Here is a 21607-nt window from a genome sequence, read left to right on the forward strand (position 1 = left end):
CACAATGTACTCGCCGAACAAAAAAAATCTACTCGCCACCTAGTACCACACGTGTGCTGCTTGGGCCAATAGGAGCTCGCCACAATATTAAATCCACTCGCCCAGGGCGTGCAAAAAAAATTTATATATATATATATATATTTTTTTTTTTTATGATGATGATACCGTTCTGTGGCAAATGAAATGCTTTTGTTTGTGCGAGCTTTCGAGATACACTGATCTCTTCTTCCGGCGATGTTACAAAAAAATCAGAGATCAGTGTATCTCGAAAGCTCGCACAAATAAAAGCATTTCGTTAGCCACTGAACGGTATCATCTATATATTTTTCATTATTGAAGCTCGGCTAACACGGTATTGATACCTCTACATGTATATATGTGTGTGTGTGTATATATATCTATATTTATTTATTTATTTATTTAAAGAAAAGGCTACATTCTACGAACAGCTAAAAGCCACTTGAAATCGAACAGAAAAGTAACCCAGAATAACACTGAATACGTCCCAAAAGTGTGTGTGTGTGTGTGTGTGTGTGTGTGTGTGTGCACAAGTGACTTATGACTGACTGACGTTTTAAAGATAATGTTCCACATAGGACCAAAGTAAAAATGCCAGTGATATTTTTTAATCTTGTTGATTGATGTAATATATGTTAAACAATACAAGTATTTTTAGATAATTTAGTTTTCACTCACAGGAAGGACTATGATAGTAAGGTGAGTATGTGCCTTGTTTGGGCCTCCCCATTTTAATGGTAAGGTAAATACACAAAGATAATGTCCCCGGCGCTAGAAATTGATGGTCACAATACCATATCCAAAAGACAGTCCTGGATAGAATGACAGTCCTGATAGTGGAGTACTGCACCAGCCAATGTTCTATTAAATTAATGGGTCCTCAGACTATGATACCCAGGTGGTCTCTGTAATAAAAAAGAACAAAAACACCATTGCACAGTATCAAAGGTCACACAGCCCCAACCAAAGGTGGAAAATCCCTACTTACAAGATATAATCTTGTTGGTTCAGGGGAGAGAATCTGTACACAGCTCTTTCTTCACCTCGATATCCACGGACCCCTCGTGGTTCACAAGATGTCTCTCTTCACATCGACTGGCGCCCTCGCGGGAGCAGCATACACCGCAGCGGTCGTTGGTGAGAGAAATGAAAAAGCATAAAACACTTTAATAACAATAAAAGGCAGCACTGCTCACACTTACAATTTGTGAGGGCAAACGTGCCGCTATCGAATGCCGTCCACACCCTGTAACCAGCTCCGTGGGATTGAAGCACACACAGTCACGCGCCAATTGATGACGTCAGCGGCGCAGCGCCCATGGCTTTCTCCCACACCAGAAGGAACACAGAGGGTGACCGGCTCACATGCACTGTACTAGGCTCCTCCCTACGCGTTTTGTGACGATGTGTCACTTCCTCAGGGGATGTGGGAGCCTAGTACACTAATGGCTTAAGTACAGGCAAGGAACAGATATCCGCCCCTGATGGGCGGGGGTAATTTGACTTAATTAGTGGTATCAGGACAAAAAACAGCTAACACAGAGTGATAAGCTGATGGGGTCAGATTGGTCCTAGATAACACTCAAGCCATTCAATTTATGCTAAAACTGAGTGATAATAGCTCACTCCTATGAACTTTAAAAACTAATAAAAATGTCCTCTTGACGGCCTTCGAGACCGTTATGTTACATGGTTAAATGACCTAAAGGGCTACTACACTTGTTCTAAATGTATTGGGTGTAGAAATAGTGTGAAAGGAAAATCTTTTAAGTCCAATGTAACGGGAGCTATTTATAACATAGAAACATTTATCAACTGTAGGACAGATTACTGTGTTTATTTACTTCAATGCCCATGTGGGTTGCAATATGTAGGGCGGACTGGGAGACCCCTCAAGTGGCGGTTTGCCGAACATATATACAATATCAAGAGGGGACTTGAGACCCATAGTGTCTCCAATCACTTTAAGCTTGTGCATAATCAAAATCCAGAAGGCCTAACCTGCATGGGCATTGAAAATCTGAAGCCCAATTGGCGTGGGGGAGACAGGTTGGGCATGTTGTCCAAACGAGAGAGCTATTGGATTTACGTGCTCAAACCCCTGTCTCCTCTAGGCTTAAACATAGACTTTAATTTGGCATCATTCCTGAAGGATCCTTAGGGAATTATAATGTCTATAGCTTTAAATCTATGTATCTGTATGAAATCCATTATTGAATGTTTATTCATTTTTATTAGAGTTTTTAAAGTTCATAGGAGTGAGCTATTATCACTCAGTTTTAGCATAAATTGAATGTCTTGAGTGTTATCTAGGACCAATCTGACCCCATCAGCTTATCACTCTGTGTTAGCTGTTTTTTGTCCTGATACCAATAATTAAGTCAAATTACCCCCGCCCATCAGGGGCGGATATCTGTTCCTTGCCTGTACTTAAGCCACTAGTGTACTAGGCTCCCACATCCCCTGAGGAAGTGACACATCGTCACAAAACGCGTAGGGAGGAGCCTAGTACAGTGCATGTGAGCCGGTCACCCTCTGTGTTCCTTCTGGTGTGGCAGAAAGCCACGGCGCTGCGCCGCTGACGTCATCAATCGGCGCGTGACTGTGTGTGCTTCAATCCCACGGAGCTGGTTACAGGGTGCGGACGGCATTCGATAGCGGCACGTTTGCCCTCACAAATTGTAAGTGTGAGCAGTGCTGCCTTTTTATTGTTATTAAAGTGTTTTATGCTTTTTCATTTCTCTCACCAACGACCGCTGCGGTGTATGCTGCTCCCGCGAGGGCGCCAGTCGATGTGAAGAGAGACATCTTGTGAACCACGAGGGGTCCGTGGATATCGAGGTGAAGGAGCTGTGTACAGATTCTCTCCCCTGAACCAACAAGATTATATCTTGTAAGTAGGGATTTTCCACCTTTGGTTGGGGCTGTGTGACCTTTGATACTGTGCAATGGTGTTTTTGTTCTTTTTTATTACAGAGACCACCTGGGTATCATAGTCTGAGGACCCATTAATTTAATAGAACATTGGCTGGTGCAGTACTCCACTATCAGGACTGTCATTCTATCCAGGACTGTCTTTTGGATATGGTATTGTGACCATCAATTTCTAGCGCCGGGGACATTATCTTTGTGTATTTATATTGTTAATTAGATTTGGAACGGTCTTTTGTTAATCATCCCCTTAGCTGCATTTGAATTCACACTCATCACAATTTGTTTGGTGTATTCATATCAATTCACTTATTTCACTTATTATTAATTGGATCAAGCGCTGGTAGAGAGTTATAGTTAGTTGTAGTATATTAATGGTAAGTTAATTAGATATATTAATACTGTCACTCCATATGTAGAATTACTCAGGTGCGTGGACTCCTGGTTAACCTCATATGAAGAAAAGAACACAAATGCAGAGGGTATAGTGTATTAACATTTACTCCTGATGACAAACAACCCAGGGGGGGAGGAAAGAAACTCACACTCTCCCCACTGGTGTATAAGCAAGAAGTGAATTCGGGCGCACTTCAACCCTTCTCCCGAAATGACTGCTCCCAAATCAGCTGCTGGGCATGGAGAGACACATGCAAACTCCGGTCTCCTCCTTCAGCGCCTCTCACCCGCACTCAGAGTCCTCCGTCCGTTTCAACACGTCACAGCCTCCCCAGCCAATCCGGATAGTATAGGGTTAATGCAGTGGCCTCAGAGTCAAAAAGCCCAATATGTTTCATCCAAAGACTGACCCCAGATGAAGTCTTTGGACGAAGCATGTTGTGCTTTCACTGGGTTTATTTGCACATGGCACTGTTTATATTTGGTCACTTTGCGCCACGAGCACTTTTTGGTTCAGGTTTATGTAATTGCGGTTTGGGGAAACCGCAGGTGTTCAGGCAGCAGCTTGGTTGTATCACAATATTTGTTGTGCTTTATTAGCCCTTTATCTGTCACTTAGATATATTAATGCCTCCTCCAAATCTTGGGCCAAACTAGGACTAGAGCCCGGATTATGGAGAGATTAGGCAGCGAATAAGGACATTGAATTTACCATAAATTTAAGGATACAATAGTTGCTGATATTGCCAGAATAAACTTTTAGGCAAACTCTTAACTGATTATTTTATTTAAGCCTAAAATCATCTTGTTTAAACCTACTAGTCTTCACTGTCATGAGTTCAGTTTGGTTCACTGTGGAACTGCATGTCTGAGAAATGCTGTGCTTGTCTTATTGCAAAAAGCTACATAGAGCTTTATGTATATTACACCTAGGCCTTCTTTTTTTTTTTTCTTTCAAGTTTCCAGTTGTCATTACAAGAAGTAGCAATGTTTATGGACCACATCAATATCCCGAGAAAGTAAGTGTTTAAATCAATACTGCCGAATTTTGTTTTTTAATTTGTAATTTTTTTGTTTGCCCGCTCCTATATTACACCACCTCCCTAAACGTTATCTACCTCCAGATGCCAAGTTGCTCTCTCACACATTAAAATGTAGACTACTCACACAGTTGTGTTTATACAAAGCTGTAGTTGTTTAAACTGAACACTGTTCTATGAGGAGGAGGTAAAATGTTGGCAAAGGACATGTACAAAATGAAATGTACTTTTTGCATAAGTATTCAGTCCTTTAAGTCTTCGCACCCTCCTTCTCCCCTCTATCCTGACAAGCTTCCCAGTCTCTACTGACGAGTCATCCCCATAACCGGATGATGCCAACACCATGCTTGCCAGTTGGAATGATGTTGACTGGGTGGTGAGTCTGTGGTCACACATCAATATGCCAGTCCCTACACAAAGCTGGGCTGTATGGATGTGTTGCAAGAAAAAGTTATTGCTCAATCTATTGAAAATTGAACTTTTTGTCTAAATTCCAAACGTTGCGTCTGGCGCAAGCCCAACGCTGCACATCACCCAGTCAACACCATCCCAACTGTCGAGAGAAATCGGTGCAACTCCCTGAGTTTGCTATAAACTGTATGAAACCGTACATTGCTCAAGACCAAAGGCAAAGGGAGATTCACTACAAATAAAGTACACAAGATGTCTTCAAACAGGTGGTCACATAATCTGGGACTAAATGTATATGTCTCTTGCAAACAAATGATTTAATTGTCAGCGGTTTAATTGTTGTTTCGGTCATATAAACACACACCCTTGAATTGTCAGGCAGCCCTATGGTGATCTTAAGGGCTTGTAATGGACTCCTGATTTGACACCTTCAACCGTTTTTCAGAGTTGATGTTCTTGTTGATGATAACTGTTGTTACTGTTTATCCTACTTATGGTACTGAAATCTCATTCATTTTCTGACCACATGTTTTATCCTGTGCCTGTCCTATTGCAAGATGCACTTTGTGGCTCAGTTTGAGATCCACCTTTAAGCTGGGATTTAGCGGATAAAAACGTAAAGCTTTAAATATATATATATTAAGATCTAGAGCTGGATTAAAAAAATGTCTGTTATTTTCTGTTTTCTAATGTAGGTTTTATTGGTTGCTTAGCATGTCATTGTCACAATAAGACACAGCAAAATTGTGTAATTGTCAGATCTTAATGGCATTTTGCCTTTTTTAAGCTTAAATTCACACAGCTCAAACCACCTGGAGTCCTGCAATTATCCCCCGTAATTACACCCCCCGGCATGTTTTAAGGGCATTCATCACTTATAATGGATTCTTTGCAGATTTTGATGCTCTTTAAAGTTTTGCGCAAGACTCCCATTGTATGTATTTTGAGTCCCTATAGCTTAGTGTATCATTTGTGCTACCTGTTCTCAGTATTAGGTCTTCAGGGCAGGGGCTCTTTTCTCACCGTATTTATTTTTATTGGTGATGTATTTATCCCTGTTTAAACACACATTTAAATTCTTTTCAACGGTTTTGGTAAAGGTAAATTACTTTGACAGCAAATTATTATTTTTTTAATGCAAAACTATAATAGGGATTCTCTTATTTTTGTTTGTTTTTTAGGTTATACCCAAATTTATTTCTTTGTTGCAGCACAACAGAAAATGGTAGGTATCTTGACCATTCATAAATAATGGTATTTCTTTTGGGGGACATTGATGGAGTGAGTATGTGCCCATCAAATGAAAGGATAAGAATTGGCGATGTACAAAACTTTTGCTCAAGATCTCAAACCAGGCATCATTTGCCCTTCCTTTTTTTTTTTTTTTTAAAGCAAAAACAACACAGTCTTGTCATGATTCGCCACACATTTAGTCAATATGCATTTACATTTTGTATAATATGCTAATTTGCTATGTTCTCTAAAATCGATACATTCGCTTATAAATAAAAGCGCATTCACCATGTTTTGCTCACGGCCCAGGCCAGGGATGTTGTGCTGAAAGCTTGCCAAATTTCAAGCTCCTAAAAACGTTGCTATTTTGCATTTTTTTTTATAGTTTTGTACATCTCATAAAAATGGACTACTCCTTATAAATACTGGGTGTCACTGCATTGGATACAGTTCTCTTTTGTAGTGCTGTCTAATAAGTCAAACATTACGTGACTCGGCTTAGTTCATAGTCGTAGAAACAGAAGTTGCTTTGCTGTCATTTCTGCTTTTGAATGGGCTAATCTTCTAATTCATTATTATCGGCACTAGGGCAATAAACCTGGTGGTGGCAGAAATCACCCGTATTACTCATGTAGTCTAAATACGCTTGTTACAGATCCTGTTTAAAGGTGCTATCCTCCCTATGACCAACATGAATTAGTACCTAGGGATATCAATTAAATAATATTGATTGCCCTTTTTAACCAAATCTGACACTTATAACTATTTTGTTAACCCTCTCTGTGCTAGAGGGTCCTGTCACCTCTGTGGCCTTGGACCCTCTGGCACTGACCTATCACGTGATCGCTCTTCACACTCGATCAAATGAATCCTTTTCGGGTTACGCCTCCAGACCAGAAGTGATGTGCAGGGTTAAGGTTATTATATAAATATCGAGAGGTGAGACGTGGGAGTGGTTTACTTTCCTGCTCCCACCACCATTCGACAGTTGGGATGGTGTTGACCTGGTTGAGTCGGTGTTCACACATCAACAATAAACCAGCCCCTACACAAAGCTGGACTGTATTAATTGGTGCTCCCTTTTGTCTGATGTCCTTATTTTGATCAGCGAGTGCTTATACAGCCTAAGTCTCCCCTTAACTTTATTGGTTCTCTAAGGGCAAAGAAAACACTTGATTGACAAATACTTTCACATTCACAAGCCCCTAAGAAATTCAAGTTGTAATTAATTTCCCAAAAAATAAAAGCAGCCAAACATTTACAATTATACGGTTAGATATGTATAGGAAAACTAATGAAACTGTTATAAATTCTTTAGAAATACAGGCATACCCCGCATTAACGTACGCAATGGGACCGGAGCATGTATGTAAAGCGAAAATGTACTTAAAGTGAAGCACTACCTTTTCCCCACTTATCGATGCATGTACTGTACTGCAATCTTCATATATGTGCATAACTAATGTAAATAACACATTTGTAACAGGCTCTATAGTCTCCCCGCTTGCGCACAGCTTCGGTACAGGTAGGGAGCCGGTATTGGTGTTCAGGACGTGCTGACAGGCGCATGCGTGAGCTGCCGTTTTCCTATTGAGCGATATGTACTTACTCGCAAGTGTACTTAAAGTGAGTGTCCTTAAACCGGGGTATGCCTGTAGTTGATTTACAGGCAGATACGTGGGACTGCACCTTTTTAAAGTAGTTTTCATGCAAGCAAATTGTTAGGATGGTTTCTGTTTTTCCAGGGATTAAAACAAAGTTTCACCTAATTGTAAAATGTTTGCAACCACACCAGTTGTAATGTAAGTAATAATATTAAGGGATGTCATATTTTACATGGGGATTAAAGCAAAGTTCCCAACAGAAAATTGGTAGTCGGCGATCCTTTGATTTTACGATATTACTTTGGTGAAGACAATTTTGCGCTGAAACATTTCGTCCTGTTATAACAAAATTAGGGTGAAACCGTATTTGTGCAAAATAAGGGTTACATATATGTCAAATAAAAGGGAAATCTGTAGACCAAAGAGATGTGCTGCATAGAATAACAATTTGTCCCTGTTATAAGTACTAAGCAGTTACCTAATGTATGCATTGTATTACTTTTTGTCTTTTTATCCTTTGCTTTCTTGTGCACCTGAAGCTGTATCCATGGCACTGGAAGGCAGATGAGAAATTTTATTTATGCCACAGATGTAGTAGAAGCATTACTGACCATTCTAAGAATGGGGACAATTGGAGAAATTTACAACATTGGCACCAGTTTTGAAATATCAGTCTCTGAGCTTGCTAGAGAACTAATCCAAATGGTAAGTCACAGACCATATCAGAGCTAAACCGGCCATAAACCTTTGCGTGTAAAACAAAGTACAAGGTAAGTGTCAGTAACCTATATTTAAACATCCAAATATACCACTACTATTCCTAGAAGGGATTGCTTCTTTAAAGCCCTTAATTCATTTGATGGTGCGATGATGTTTTAGTTAATCTTGACCAAAATGTCAAGACATACCCTCCAATACAGTGTAAAACTGACAAGTATTTCTCTCTTTAACTTCTAACAGTTGTATTGCTTAAAAAAAAAAATAGTTCAGTTTTACCATGGAAATAATATTGACGCTTAAGCAGGTAAACCCTTCAAACACCAACAAGAAGCCAAACGATAATTGCCTTCCAACAGTATAACCAGGAATATGACCATTTATTTTACAGTAAGAAATGACCACAATCTGCACATAAGCTATTTACCCAGAACTAACATTTAAGCAAACTATAAATTATGAGAAGTGTCTTATGTTTTATATCACGGATTCTCCACACTGGGGAAAAAAAAGTTTTATAGTTTTGTGGTTATAAACTGATTTAGCTAGCTATTGGTCACTTGGGTTGGCTGTGGTTCACTGGAACATTATAGTCTTCCAGTTGAGGTTTATTGTTTTTGGTATAACTCTCTTATTTTCTTCAAAGATAAAAAATACAGCATCAGAATCTGAAACAGACGGTTGGATTTGTTATGTAAATGACCGGTAATAATGGATTTTTTTTTTCTATTAACAGTTTCTTTTTTCTATTTTGCTTTGTTATTCTGATAGTCTCCTTTTGATCACAATACATCACTGTAACCGATACATAACTAATGCACATTCATTATGTAAAAAATGACATATCGCATACTACTAGATAATGTGGGCCGTGTGTTTCCTTGGCAAACATGGACACAGCCAGAGTAACAGAAGTAGTGTTTGGGTGACCGGCTTATACAATATAAAACAGAACTGAAAAGTACATTCTTATGTATTTGACAATTATTTGTGCTCTAAATACATGTCAATTTCCTATTAAAGGTGCTCAATGGTTACAAGATTACTTTTGTTTCCTGCAATATCGGAAATTGCATTTATAAATCCAGTAAGTGCTTGCTAGGCATGGAGTGTGTTTTCCTTCAAGCATTGAAGGGATTAAATGGGCTCGACGATTATGTTTACCTACTTTTTCTATTACCCTCTTTCCACAGCAAATGTTACCATCAACTTAAATATTGCTTATAAGATAGACAGTTTGCCATAAATATTATTTGCGACTGTTTATAAATATTTGGGTTGTCATTTACAGTAGTGCGTTCAAAACAACCACCATTTAAGCTGTGTACCATATACATGTTGCATTTCCTCCCCACTGTCCTAACTGGGATCCTATACATTCTTCAGGCCTGTAAATGATCTCCGATACCCAATGAAGTCAGAAAAAATGCACAGATTAGGATGGCGACCTAAAGTGCATTGGAAAGAAGGGATTCAAAAGACAAGTACGTTGGCTTTTTATACATTTAGAGAGCTGCATTGTTCGTGGAAAATCTGTTTGGTCAATCCATTTTATAACATTATTTTTTTAATACTGGTATGTGGTTTTAAATGTGATTATGGCTTTTATTAACATGAAGATGCTGTACACACAACTTGTTAAGGCAGCAGATGTTCCTCCTTCATGTGTGACCTTACTACACAAATAACGATTAGAAGTCATACAAAAACTACACGGTATAGGCAGCACTCAAATAGTAGTATGCTGAATGAAAAAGTTTGATGTAGGTGCAGGGGAACAGTGGAGGGACTCTAAACTCTCCTAGTAAATCAATCTCAAACACAAAAAGTTTCCCACCACATTGAAGTAAGGAGATCTAGACAAAATGGTATAAGCCAAAAGATAACTATGTTTGGAGAAAAAAAATGCTACAGGATATGCTGCAGTGAGGACAACAAAATGCAATGAGCAATCTATATTGACCCTGTTATAAATGGATAACGCCAGAACAAGTATATATACAAAATGACGAATACAAATTTGAGAGGGGGGAGGGAACGAAGGTGGGGAAAGGGGAAAAAATGGGGATGGAGGGGTGTCTATGGTACTTCCCTTCAACCAACCACACACTCCTCCCTTAGAAAGAATAAAATGGTAAAATACACGAGTGCAGAATCAAGCACATCTAAATGTAAGCAATGCATAGTTGAACTACATACTGTATGTCAAAAGGTGAGAACTCTAATCAACACTAGAATAGGTAACCAACACTCCTTTTTATAACTACTGACAACAGTTTGTGGTCACAGTGATAAGAAACACTGACCAATAAAGGGACTGTAATCCCAAAGGAGATAATTTTATAACAAAAGCAATAGCATGGTGAATTAAACAGAAAAACTGTAATAGTCACTACTGGGGAGATAATAATCCCATAAGATGTCACCCTATCCAGACTGCTGGCTCTCTCCTAAGGACACGTATTGTAGACTGAGGACTCATTACCTAAGCCTGCCTTACCTGCTTTGTAGCTTGCCTTTCCTCACATGCTTGATTACACCTTATGGTATTATCTCCTCAGTAGTTACTGTTATAGTTTTCTGTTTAATCTATGCTATTGCTTTTGTGATAAGTGGTTATCCCCCTTGGGATTACAGTCCCTTTATTGGTGAGTCTTTTTGGTCACTGTGACCACAAACCTTTATCAGTACAGTTATAAAGGTGTTTAAATTACATATTCTAGTATAGATCAGTTGTCTCACCTTTTTGATATACAGGCATACCCCGTTTTAAGTACACCCGTTTTACGTACACTCACAAGTACGTACATTGTTTTTAAATTGCACCTTACCCCCTGTGTACGTACACATGCTTCGCGAGTACGGACACCAGGGGGCAGCGTGCGCATGCTGCGGCGGTGTGCCCTCTCTTCCTCTCCCCGGCGCTTCCTTTACCCGGCTCCCCTAGCTCTTCAGTTCCCCAGCTTCCCCCTGGCTCTTCCTTTCCCCGGCTCATCCAATGCCTGGCTCTTACGAACACCCCCCACCTCCCCTGGCTCTTCAGATCACCCCCCTGGCTCTTCCGATCAATCCCCCACCCCCCTGGCCCTTCCGATCAATCCCCCACCCCCCCTGGTCCTTCCGATCACTCCCCCCACCCCCCTGTCTCTTCAGATCACCCCCCACCCCCCCTGGCTCTTCCGATCACCCCGCCACCCCCCTGGCTCTTCCGATCACCCCCCCACCCCCCTGGCTCTTCCGATCACCCCCCCACCCCCAGGCTCTTCCGATCACCCCCCCATCCCCCCCTGGCTCTTCCAATCACCCCCCAACCCCCCCTGGCTCTTCCGATCACCCCCCCACCCAGCCTGGCTCTTCCGATCACCCCCCCCCCCCCGAGCCCGCTCAGAGCCTCCGCTTACTGCCATGCTTCTGCCGCCCGCAACCTGCACGCTGCTTCAGGTAGGGGAAGAAAGGGAGGAGGGACATGGGGGGGTTGATGTGAGGGACATGGGGGGGGGGGTTGATGTGAGGGACATGGGGGGGTGATGTGAGGGACATGCAGGGAGGGGGGTGATGTGAGGGACATGCAGGGGGGAATGATGTGAGGGACATGGGGGGGGTTGATGTGAGGGACATGGGGGGGGTTGATGTGAGGGACAGGGGGGGTTGATGTGAGGGACATGGGGGGGTGATGTGAGGGACATGCAGGGAGGGGGGTGATGTGAGGGACATGCAGGGGGGGATGATGTGAGGGACATGCAGGGGGGGTGATGTGAGGGACATGCAGGGGGGGTGATGTGAGGGACATGCAGGGGGGGTGATGTGAGGGGCATGCAGGGGTGGGGATGATGTGAGGGACATGCAGGGGGGGTGATGATGTGAGGGACATGCAGGGGGGGGATGATGTGAGGGACATGCAGGGGGGGATGATGTGAGGGACATGCAGGGGGGGATGATGTGAGGGACATGCAGGGGGGGTGATGTGAGGGGCATGCAGGGGTGGGGATGATGTGAGGGACATGCAGGGGGGGTGATGATGTGAGGGACATGCAGGGGGGGGAGGATGTGAGGGACATGCAGGGGGGGGATGATGTGAGGGACATGCAGGGGTGGGGATGATGTGAGGGACATGCAGGGGGGGGGGGTGTGAGGGACATGCAGGGGGGGCTATGTGAGGGACATGCAGGGGGGGAGGATGATGTGAGGGACATGCAGGGGGGGTGATGATGTGAGGGATATGCAGGGGGGGTGATGATGTGAGGGATATGCAGGGGGGGTGATGATGTGAGGGACATGCAGGGGGGGGTATGATGTGAGGGACATGCAGGGGGGGGTATGATGTGAGGGACATGCAGGGGGGGGATGATGTGAAGGACATGCAGGGGGGGATGATGTGAGGGACATGCAGGGGGGGATGATGTGAGGGACATGCAGAGGGGGGATGATGTGAGGGACATGCACGGGGGGGATGATGTGAGGGACATGCAGGGGGGGGTGATGTGAGGGACATGCAGTGGGGGTGATATATGGGAGACGCAGGGTGGTGATATGAGGGATGTTGGAGGAGATGTGGTGATTTTACCCGTGCGGCCCGATTTTTGTATGGGGGGGGGGGGGAATCTTTTAAAAATGTATTGAGGCGGTGTTTTTTTTTTAAAAAAATGTATTGAGGCGGTGGGGGTCTTTTTAAAATGTATTGGCAGGATCGGGTATTTTTATTATGTATTGCGGGGTGGGATTACATGTATTTAGAGGGGTGGGGGGTTTTGGTATGTATTTTGTGGGGGGGATTGAGTGAGTGGGGTAATTGACATAATTTTTACATAATTTTCCGTTCATCCATTTTGCATCTGCCAGCACTAGTAAGAAAAAAATCAGCTGACATTAAAGATTTTCTTTCTATAAAGCTTACTATATTTATTTTGGTTACAAATGTGTTATTTACATCAGTTATGCACGTATATGACGATTGCCGTACAGTACATGCATCGTAAAGTGGAAAAAAAGTAGTGCTTCACTTTAAGTACATTTTCACTTTACATACATGCTCCGGTCCCATTGCGTATGTTAAAGCGGGGTATGCCTGTATGTGGTTCTACTGTGCATTGCTTACATTTAGAGTTGACTGATTCTACACACATTATTGTGTATTATACCATTTTATTCTTTCTAAGGGAGGAGTGTGTGGTTGGTTGAAGGAAAGTACCATAGACCCCCTGGGTCTGTGGGACGGGCCTGAAGAAAGGTCCCACGCCCCAAAACGTTGCCCCCCTCATCTTGCTTCACCCTTTTTTTTTTTTCCCCTGGGGTTTCTCCTTTCCCTCCTTTTTTTTATTTTTATTTTTCCCCTCCCCCCCTTCCTTCCCCTCCCTCCCCCCCTTCCTTCCCCTCCCTCCCCCCTTCCTTCCCCTCCCTCCCCCCTTCCTTCCCCTCCCTCCCCCCCTTCCTTCCCCTCCCCCTCTCCCATGTATGTTTTTATCTGTCATTTTGTATATACACTTGTTCTGGCGTTGTCCATATTTCATGTCTGACAGGGTCAATACAGATTATTCATTGCATTTTGTTGTCCTCACTGCAGCATATCCTGTAGCATTTTTTTTTCTTTTCAAATATAGATATCTTTTGGGCTATATCATTTTGTCTAGATCTCCTTACTTCAGTGTGCTGGGAACCTTTTTGTGTGTTTGAACTATTAGAAGCATTTCATACATTATTCTCCTGTTTCAGTCTCCATCTTTTTAATTGATCTTAGCCTTGCCAGTAAATATATTGAAAGTAGCTATCAGAGTCTGCACAAAGTGTCAGGATTGAGTGCTTGAAACAAGAAAGAAGAAGAAAATACTAATTAGTCAGGAGGAATGAAGTGAAATTTGGATGTAGGGAATCCGAGCAAGATTTCCTACACACATCATGGGTTCATACAGAAAGTGGCATCAAACGCTGGGTATGGGTTAGCACCTGATCCAACATTAACTTTGAGTCAATGGCAGTTGACGCTGGATCGTGTGCCACCAACTCATACCGTTGCTTGACTAATCTGCCCTTTAACCTTTCTTGATGTCTGCAATGTCATGAAAAAAAGTGGATTAAATAGCCTGATGAATTCTATTCTGAATCCTGTCTGATTGTGTGTGCATTTTACTGCATGAGGCACCACAGTGGATAAAGTAGGAAAAGTGAGTATCAAAGAAAAATCATATGGGCAAGTGTATCAAAGAAAAAGCACTGTAAATGTATATGAACGGTTAAAAATGTTTATTTGGCATGAAACTTGACTAAATGTTGAATAAATATTTAATTGTGATTAGCAACAAATGGGATCCTTAGCATATTTAACTGAACTTTCTTTTCTTCATTTAATAGTTGAATGGTACAAAAATAATTTTCACAACTGGAAGTATGCAGAAAAGGCACTGGAGCCATTTCCATGTGGATCATAGGAACAAGAGTCCTAGGAACAAGTGGATCATAGGAACGAGAGCCCTAGGAACAAGAAGTGAATCATGGGGAAAAGAAGCAGTAGGATTATTATAATTCTACCTTTTTTAGGACAATTTTGCAATGATGTACACGCAAGATCACAGAGATGGTGTTAGAATTGCTACAGGCAAAATGAAATGCGGTTCAAATAACAAACCATGGGTATGAAAGACAACCAAAGCATTATTTTATACATTTTGTTTTCTTGCTATTTGAAATGGCAAGTTTTTATTTCTTTTTTTTTAACATTTTTTTAAAGATTGTGAATAAAGGGGTCATGTTATTTTTAGTTCCAGGGACCCCAGAGATACTGTACTTGCTATTTTATGGGAAACAAATACACAAATTCTGTGCTCCTCCCAAATTGTCTTGCAATTATTTTTAATGATTTGTTGATTTTACTAATGTTTTTTTAATTAATTTGCTGAATTCAACATGGCGTGCGATTTGCAAACATGTTTCGTCTCGGTTTGAAATAAACCACAATGTTTGTAATAGATTATTTCATTCAGAACATAATTGTCAGATCATGTGATCATATGATCTGATCTTGCCTCCCATGACCTCTTTGAGTAGAACAGATCATGGCACTAACAGGCTATTCGATTCTCCCCTAGCTCAGGACTCTAACTGGTGCCAACAAAGGGATTTCATGTGGCCCCTGGAAATTTCATGCTACAGACAGAGAAGCCCAATGCTACATCCAACATGACAAATTTCATGCGGTTATTTAAGCATCGAAGTTGTAATTTAAGTTAATGTTGATTATATATGGTACAAATGTTTTTATAAATGATTGTAAAATGGTTAAATACATTTTCATGTATCAAAGTAAATTACAATAAGATTGTGGCCCTTAGGCTCCGAATCCTTTTCTGATCTCGTCCCTTTGGAGAAAATAGTTATGCCCTAGGTATTGGTTAGCTTGAGTCCTGTACTAACTATTTCTGTTTAATGATGAAAACTGTTGCAATGAAAGATTATTCTGATTCTAATATAGCATAAATGATCTAGCCAGAAAATGCAAATCACCAATACTAATGTTATCTCACATCTGCAATTGGTGTTATTTGTTGTTTTATCTTTAGTCCACACCAACTGCCTTAATATTTGAGAGAATCTGCTGTCTTCTCACACTGACTGTAAACAATGACGCAGAGGAGCCTTGTTCAATTCCAGCTTGTAAGGTCCTTGTGACCTTGGACAAGTCACTTTATCTCCCTACTGTATGTCTCATGCACCAAAAGTGATAGATTGTAATCTCTACAGAGCAGAGACTGTGTCCGTAAAAATCCTATCTGCAGTGCTATGTACTGTGCACTATATTGTAATTGTGAAGTGATTTCAATTTCAGTCCAATTGGGAGAAAAGCGCTATATGAAATAAAGATATGTTTTGATTTGGTGTGTTCTGACCCAAAGAATTAGTTTCTATTCAAGTCCTTCTTTTGTTTTTCTTTTTTTTTTTTTACCAGACTATTTTCATATGTTCATTTTTTTTTCTTCCCATCTCACTGATTACCTTATCAGAGACGCTCAGGATGCATGATAACACATTGCTGGCTGCTGACATGCAGCATGTGTGAGTAAGGCTGAGTCTCTGGTGGTGCGGGCCCCACACCAGAGAACAGCCCCCTGTTGGGCAGGCCTCAGTCGCCGTATCTGTGTGGGCACGCGATGACGTGACCGCTGGCAGGGACGACAAGAATTTTGTGTTTCCTTGCAGCGACGCTATCGCATGGTCGGACAGCCATTGGAAGGGCAGATAGTGTAGACCAATGGGAGTGCAGGTAGTGTAGACCAATGGCAGGCTGTGCTTTGCTGTCATGGCCCCCCCTCCCGCATCCATCCCATTGCTCCCCCTAGACCGCACATCTTAACGCACCGCCAGGCGCTCTGATGCACGTGCAGGCATGACCAGTGGGGCCGTAGCCTAAGCTGGGGAGGATACCCTATAAATACTATACTGCAGCTTTGAGTCTGTTTAAAGGTAAGTATATTTTAAAATGAAAAACGAAAACAGCCAGAAAAAAAAAGTTCGTGTTTTTTTAAAGGCTTCGTGCTCATTTTAAAAACATTGCCTCAAGTTCTATATAGACCGTAAGAGCATGAAAAGAATAACCTATGAGATGGTATCGTAGTACAGCAGTATTAGTCCCCACATCTAACATTAACTGGGGCTTCTTTTAATAGTTGAGCCATGAATTGCATCAATAATGTATTTTCCTGATCACCCTGGCAGTGGGCACCATTGGGTTAATCCCTTCTCACTCTAGGTAGGACAGGAAGTAGACTTTTGCAGGTAGACCATATAAGGCCCCTCCCTCTACCTGCACACCAGTCTTTTTCCTGTCCTCACAGCTAGGTGTAGGATTTGTTATTTTTTAACAGGGCTCACCTACTGCACTTTGTGCAGAGAACCAGGGTCTCAACCTCTCTCCCCTGAAGCTCCGCGGTGCGCCCTGCGGGGGGCAAGTCGGAGACCCCTTAGAGTCGGGGGTGCCCCTGTTGGGTGGGGGGAAACGGCTGCAGCGCGAGGAAAACTTAGTGCAATGCCCAAGATACGAGGCGCACAGCAGCTGCAGCAGGGACCCATGGAGGCCCAGACTCACCGCATAAGCGCCTGAACGCTGCGGTAAGGTACCCGGCAGCCCGCCACACGCGGAAGGGGGAGCAGCAATAGCTGCGAGCGGAGGAGCTCTACAGACCGCAACAGCGTAACAACGCGGCGGTACTACCCCAGGAATCCGCGGTGAACCTAGGAGGTTCAGAGGACCGCAAGTGTATCAAGGATACTGCGGAGAAGGGTACAGGGCACGTAGCCGCTCGGGAGCGCGCGCGTGCAGGCCGGCAAGTGCGTGCACGGACACGCGAGCCGTGCGGGTGCACGAGCACGAGCACTTGATGACGTCAGGAATGCGACGGCCACACGATGTATGTGTGAGTGAAGCTGCAGCATGGAACGCTCAGCAGGGAGAAGCCAAGTGCTGGATATGGATGCAAAAATGGAGACACCCAAAACATCAGTTCCCAAGACTAGGTGAGTCCTTAGTTTAGTTCTACAATGGGAAAAGAGAGATGGTCTATATACATTAGGGTGTATGTTTAGCATTTATTTTGTTTTATAAATTAGTTCAGTGGTTACCCTCCCAGAAGCAGGATCTTCAAAAGGGATGGGGGAATCCCTGCAACATAAATGAAGGTTGCTAAGAAACTAAATGGTGTTCAGCTTGTGAGAAACCAGCCCTAATAGGGAAGTAATTATGTGAAGAGTGTCTTAAGACACCTGCAGGTGATACCAGTGAACAAATGAGCATTTTCTTTATTGATGAAGGAGGAGAGTTGATGCGGCAGTGCAGCAAGCTGTTAACCCTGCGCAGGAAAGATCTATATCCCAGACCAGTCTGGATAAGGGGAAAGGTTTTTCATCATATGGGTCTGAAAGTGATTGTTTTCATGTGTCAGAGAATGAAATGGATTCATCAGATCAAGATATTCAGGAATAATCTGAAATTGATGTAGAAAGGGTGGATCCACTCATCAAAGCCTTGATACAGGTTTTTGAACTGAAAGACATTTAGGAGTTAACACAATGGTGATCTTGTGGCTCACAGAGTTGGGGTGTGCAGTGTTTGAGCTGATACTTGGAAGAAGTTGTGGGATCGAATCCAAACAGGAGGAGGTTGAAAACAGGCACCTCTGAAATTTAAAAAAAAAAAAAAAACAAAAAAAAAAAAGTGTCCTGGCTGCTTCAAGAGTTGAACTGGCCTGCTTTGACAGGCTAGGTGTGCTACTACTGCTGCTACTACTGCTACTACTACTGCTGCTACTACTATTGCTACTACTGCTACTACTGCTGCTACTGCTGCTACTGCTGCTACTACTGCTACTATTGCTACTACTGCTACTAGTACTACTACTGCTTTTACTGCTGCTGCTTTAAAAGGTAGAGTCTTTACTATCCATCAAGTAATTAAGCACCTCATTCAGGTGGAGTTGGCGCAACCAGACGCCGGAGTATTACGCCTAAAAGGTTTGGGAAGATGTATCCATTCCCACAAGAGGAAATGAGAAAGTGGGAGGTTAGCCCAAAGGTGGATCTTGCTATTTCCAGAATAGTAAAAAAGACCACAATTCCCTTAGAGGAGGCAGCGTCATTAAAAGACGCTATGGATAAAAGGATGGATTATGCATTAAAAAAAGCATATGTTACGGCAGGAACAGCCTACAAGCCAGCCATAGCAACTACATCAATTGCTAGAGCTATGCGAGTGTGGATTGCCAATATTGAAGAGGCAATAGACAAGGGTGTAAAAAGAAGTACTATTCTTAAGGCGTTGTCAGTGGTGAAATGGGCAACTGATTACATAGCAGAAGCCTCATTGGATGCAGTAAAAATAGCAGCCAAGTCTATGGTACGAGCGGTATCAGCAAGAGGAGCTTTATGGCTCAGACAGTGGATGGCTGACACAGCATCAAAGAACACCTTATGTACATTACCATTTGAAGGTGAATTCCTATTCGGCAGCAAACTAGATGCAATAATAACAAAGGCATCAGGACAGAGCCAGGAGATTCAGTCTCCAACAGATGAATAAAATCAAGATAAAGAGATGTTTAGCTTCTGAGAATCCAGCTGTTATAGGAATACGGCTTTAAGGAAATTACTACAGGCAGAAGTAATAGAAAAGGTAAGAGGAAGCGGAATTTTTCCAGAATAATTTTGGTAAAGATGCCTACAGGGGATTACAGAGCAATACTAGACCTAAGAAAGGTAAATTCAGTCTTGAAGATAAGAAAGTCAAGATGGTGTCTGTAAATCTGATTATACAAGAGGTACAACCAGGAGACTGGATGGTGGCGATAGACTTAAAAGACGCTTATTACATGTACCAATAGCAAAAGGGCATCAAAGATTCCTAAGGTTTGCAGTAAATCAAGAGTATTATCAATACACAGCACTAACATTGGTCTGGCAACTTCCCCAAGGTCGTTTACAAAGGTTCTAGCCCCTCTAGTGGCAGAGATGAGAAAGGGGGGTAGAGATATACCCTTACCTGGACGACATCCTGGTAAAATCAAAGGATGGGGGGAAACTCCAACAAGACCAGAAAATGGTAATAACCTTCCTAGAACATCACGGTTGGTTAATAAACAGAGACAAGAGCATTGGGTACCCACTCAGCTCTTAAGATTTCTGGGAGTGAGATTGCCAGAGGCAAAGGGGCTAGACATAGCCATGCGAACAAGGAGGCTCAGAAAAGCTACCAGGACTTCTGCAGAAGAATGCATGAGACTCCTGGGGAAATTCGCTTCAACATTAAGCGTTGCATATGAGACCTCTGCAAAAACAATTTTCTGCAACAATGGAACGGGAATCACAAAGACACAAGACAAAGAATCTTGTTACACCCACAAACAAAACAAGAGTTAAAATGGTGGGAAGATACCCGAAACCTGGTCAAAGGGAAAACGCTACAACCTGTGCACTGGTTAAAAATTACAACAGATGCGAGCAAGACAGGTTGGGGGGCTCAGATGGGAGAAGTGGTGCAAGGAACCTGGGGAAATCAGGTAAACCACTTACCATCAAATCTGCTGGAATTAAAAGCAGTACAAAAGGCCCTAGAAGTTTTCCAGGACAAAATAAGAGATGGCTGTATAAGATAGAATCAGACAACAGCTCTGTGGTCAAATATATAGCCAAACAAGGAGGAACCAGGAGCAGAAAGCTGATGAAGCTCACAGCAGAAATACTCGGTTGGGCAGAGTGCCACTTGTCGGATATCACAGCCATACATATCCCAGGACTAGAAAATGTCACAGCAGACTTTCTAAGTCGCAATATCATTCACCCAGGAGAATGGGCGTTAAATCCAGGAGTATTCCAAGACCTGGTAGAGCGATGGGGTCAACCAGACATCGATCTGATGGCGACACACCAGAATCGCAAAGTAAGGAACTATTGTTCCAGACAATTTCACCCAAGCGCACAAGCTACAGATGCTCTCAGTCTCAAATGGGACTTCAAATTGGGATACCTGTTCCCTCCAATTCCTCTGATTCCAAAAACAATCAGGAAAATCAGAGAAGAGAGAGCAGAGGTGATATTCATAGCACCATACTGGCCAAGAAGGCTTTGGTTTACACAACTGGTAAATATGGCAGTGGATACACCATGGCACATACCAGATCAAAAAGGCCTGATACAACAGGGGCCAATAAGCCATCCAAATACCAAACAATGGGCTTTGACGGCATGGCGATTGAGCGGGAGACATTGAGACTGAAGGGTTGTTCAGAGAAAACAATTCAAACCCTCTTACAAGCAAGGAAAAGTTCCACATCAAGAGTATACCATAGAATCTGGCTCTGCTTTTGTGATTGGTGTGAAAAAGAGAGAAAATTTCCTTTCACCAAAAATTGTATCTATAGTGGAATTCCTGCATAAAGGATTTGAGAAAGGTCTCAGTCTCAGCTCATTAAAAGTACAAGTGTCGGCACTATCAGCTTTGTTGGAAAGAAATCTGGCAGTAGAAAGACTGATAATCAGGTTCTTTCAAGCAGTTAAAAGGTTAAAACCTCAAATTAAGAACAGAGTACCTACATGGGACTTGTCGTTAGTCTTGGATGTATTAACAGCAGCTCCGTTTGAACCAATACAGGACATTGGCCTAAAATGGTTGTCTGGGAAAATGGCGTTTCTGATAGCAATCACCTCGGCAAGGAGAGTGGGAGAACTACAGGCGCTATCTGCTAAGGAGCCATTCCTAATCATACATCAAGACAAGGCAGT

The 21607-nt window shown here is 42.4% G+C and overlaps 1 protein-coding gene across 2 annotated transcripts in view; it reads left to right on the forward strand.

The window, feature by feature from the left end:
* The window catches only part of TGDS (TDP-glucose 4,6-dehydratase), a 34789-nt gene extending 19613 nt beyond the window's left edge, over positions 1-15176 (forward strand). For both annotated transcript variants that reach the window (XM_075590863.1, XM_075590862.1), the window contains exons 7-12: positions 4305-4364; positions 5978-6021; positions 8173-8338; positions 8997-9055; positions 9737-9834; positions 14696-15176. In XM_075590863.1, the coding sequence (XP_075446978.1) occupies positions 4305-4364; positions 5978-6021; positions 8173-8338; positions 8997-9055; positions 9737-9834; positions 14696-14772 (504 nt within the window). In that variant the 3' untranslated portion in view covers positions 14773-15176. The remainder of the gene's footprint in view (positions 1-4304; positions 4365-5977; positions 6022-8172; positions 8339-8996; positions 9056-9736; positions 9835-14695) is intronic.
* The last annotated feature ends 6431 nt before the right edge of the window (positions 15177-21607 follow it).

Source organism: Ascaphus truei, chromosome 3, assembly GCF_040206685.1.
Source record: "Ascaphus truei isolate aAscTru1 chromosome 3, aAscTru1.hap1, whole genome shotgun sequence".
Classification (NCBI taxonomy): domain Eukaryota; kingdom Metazoa; phylum Chordata; class Amphibia; order Anura; family Ascaphidae; genus Ascaphus; species Ascaphus truei.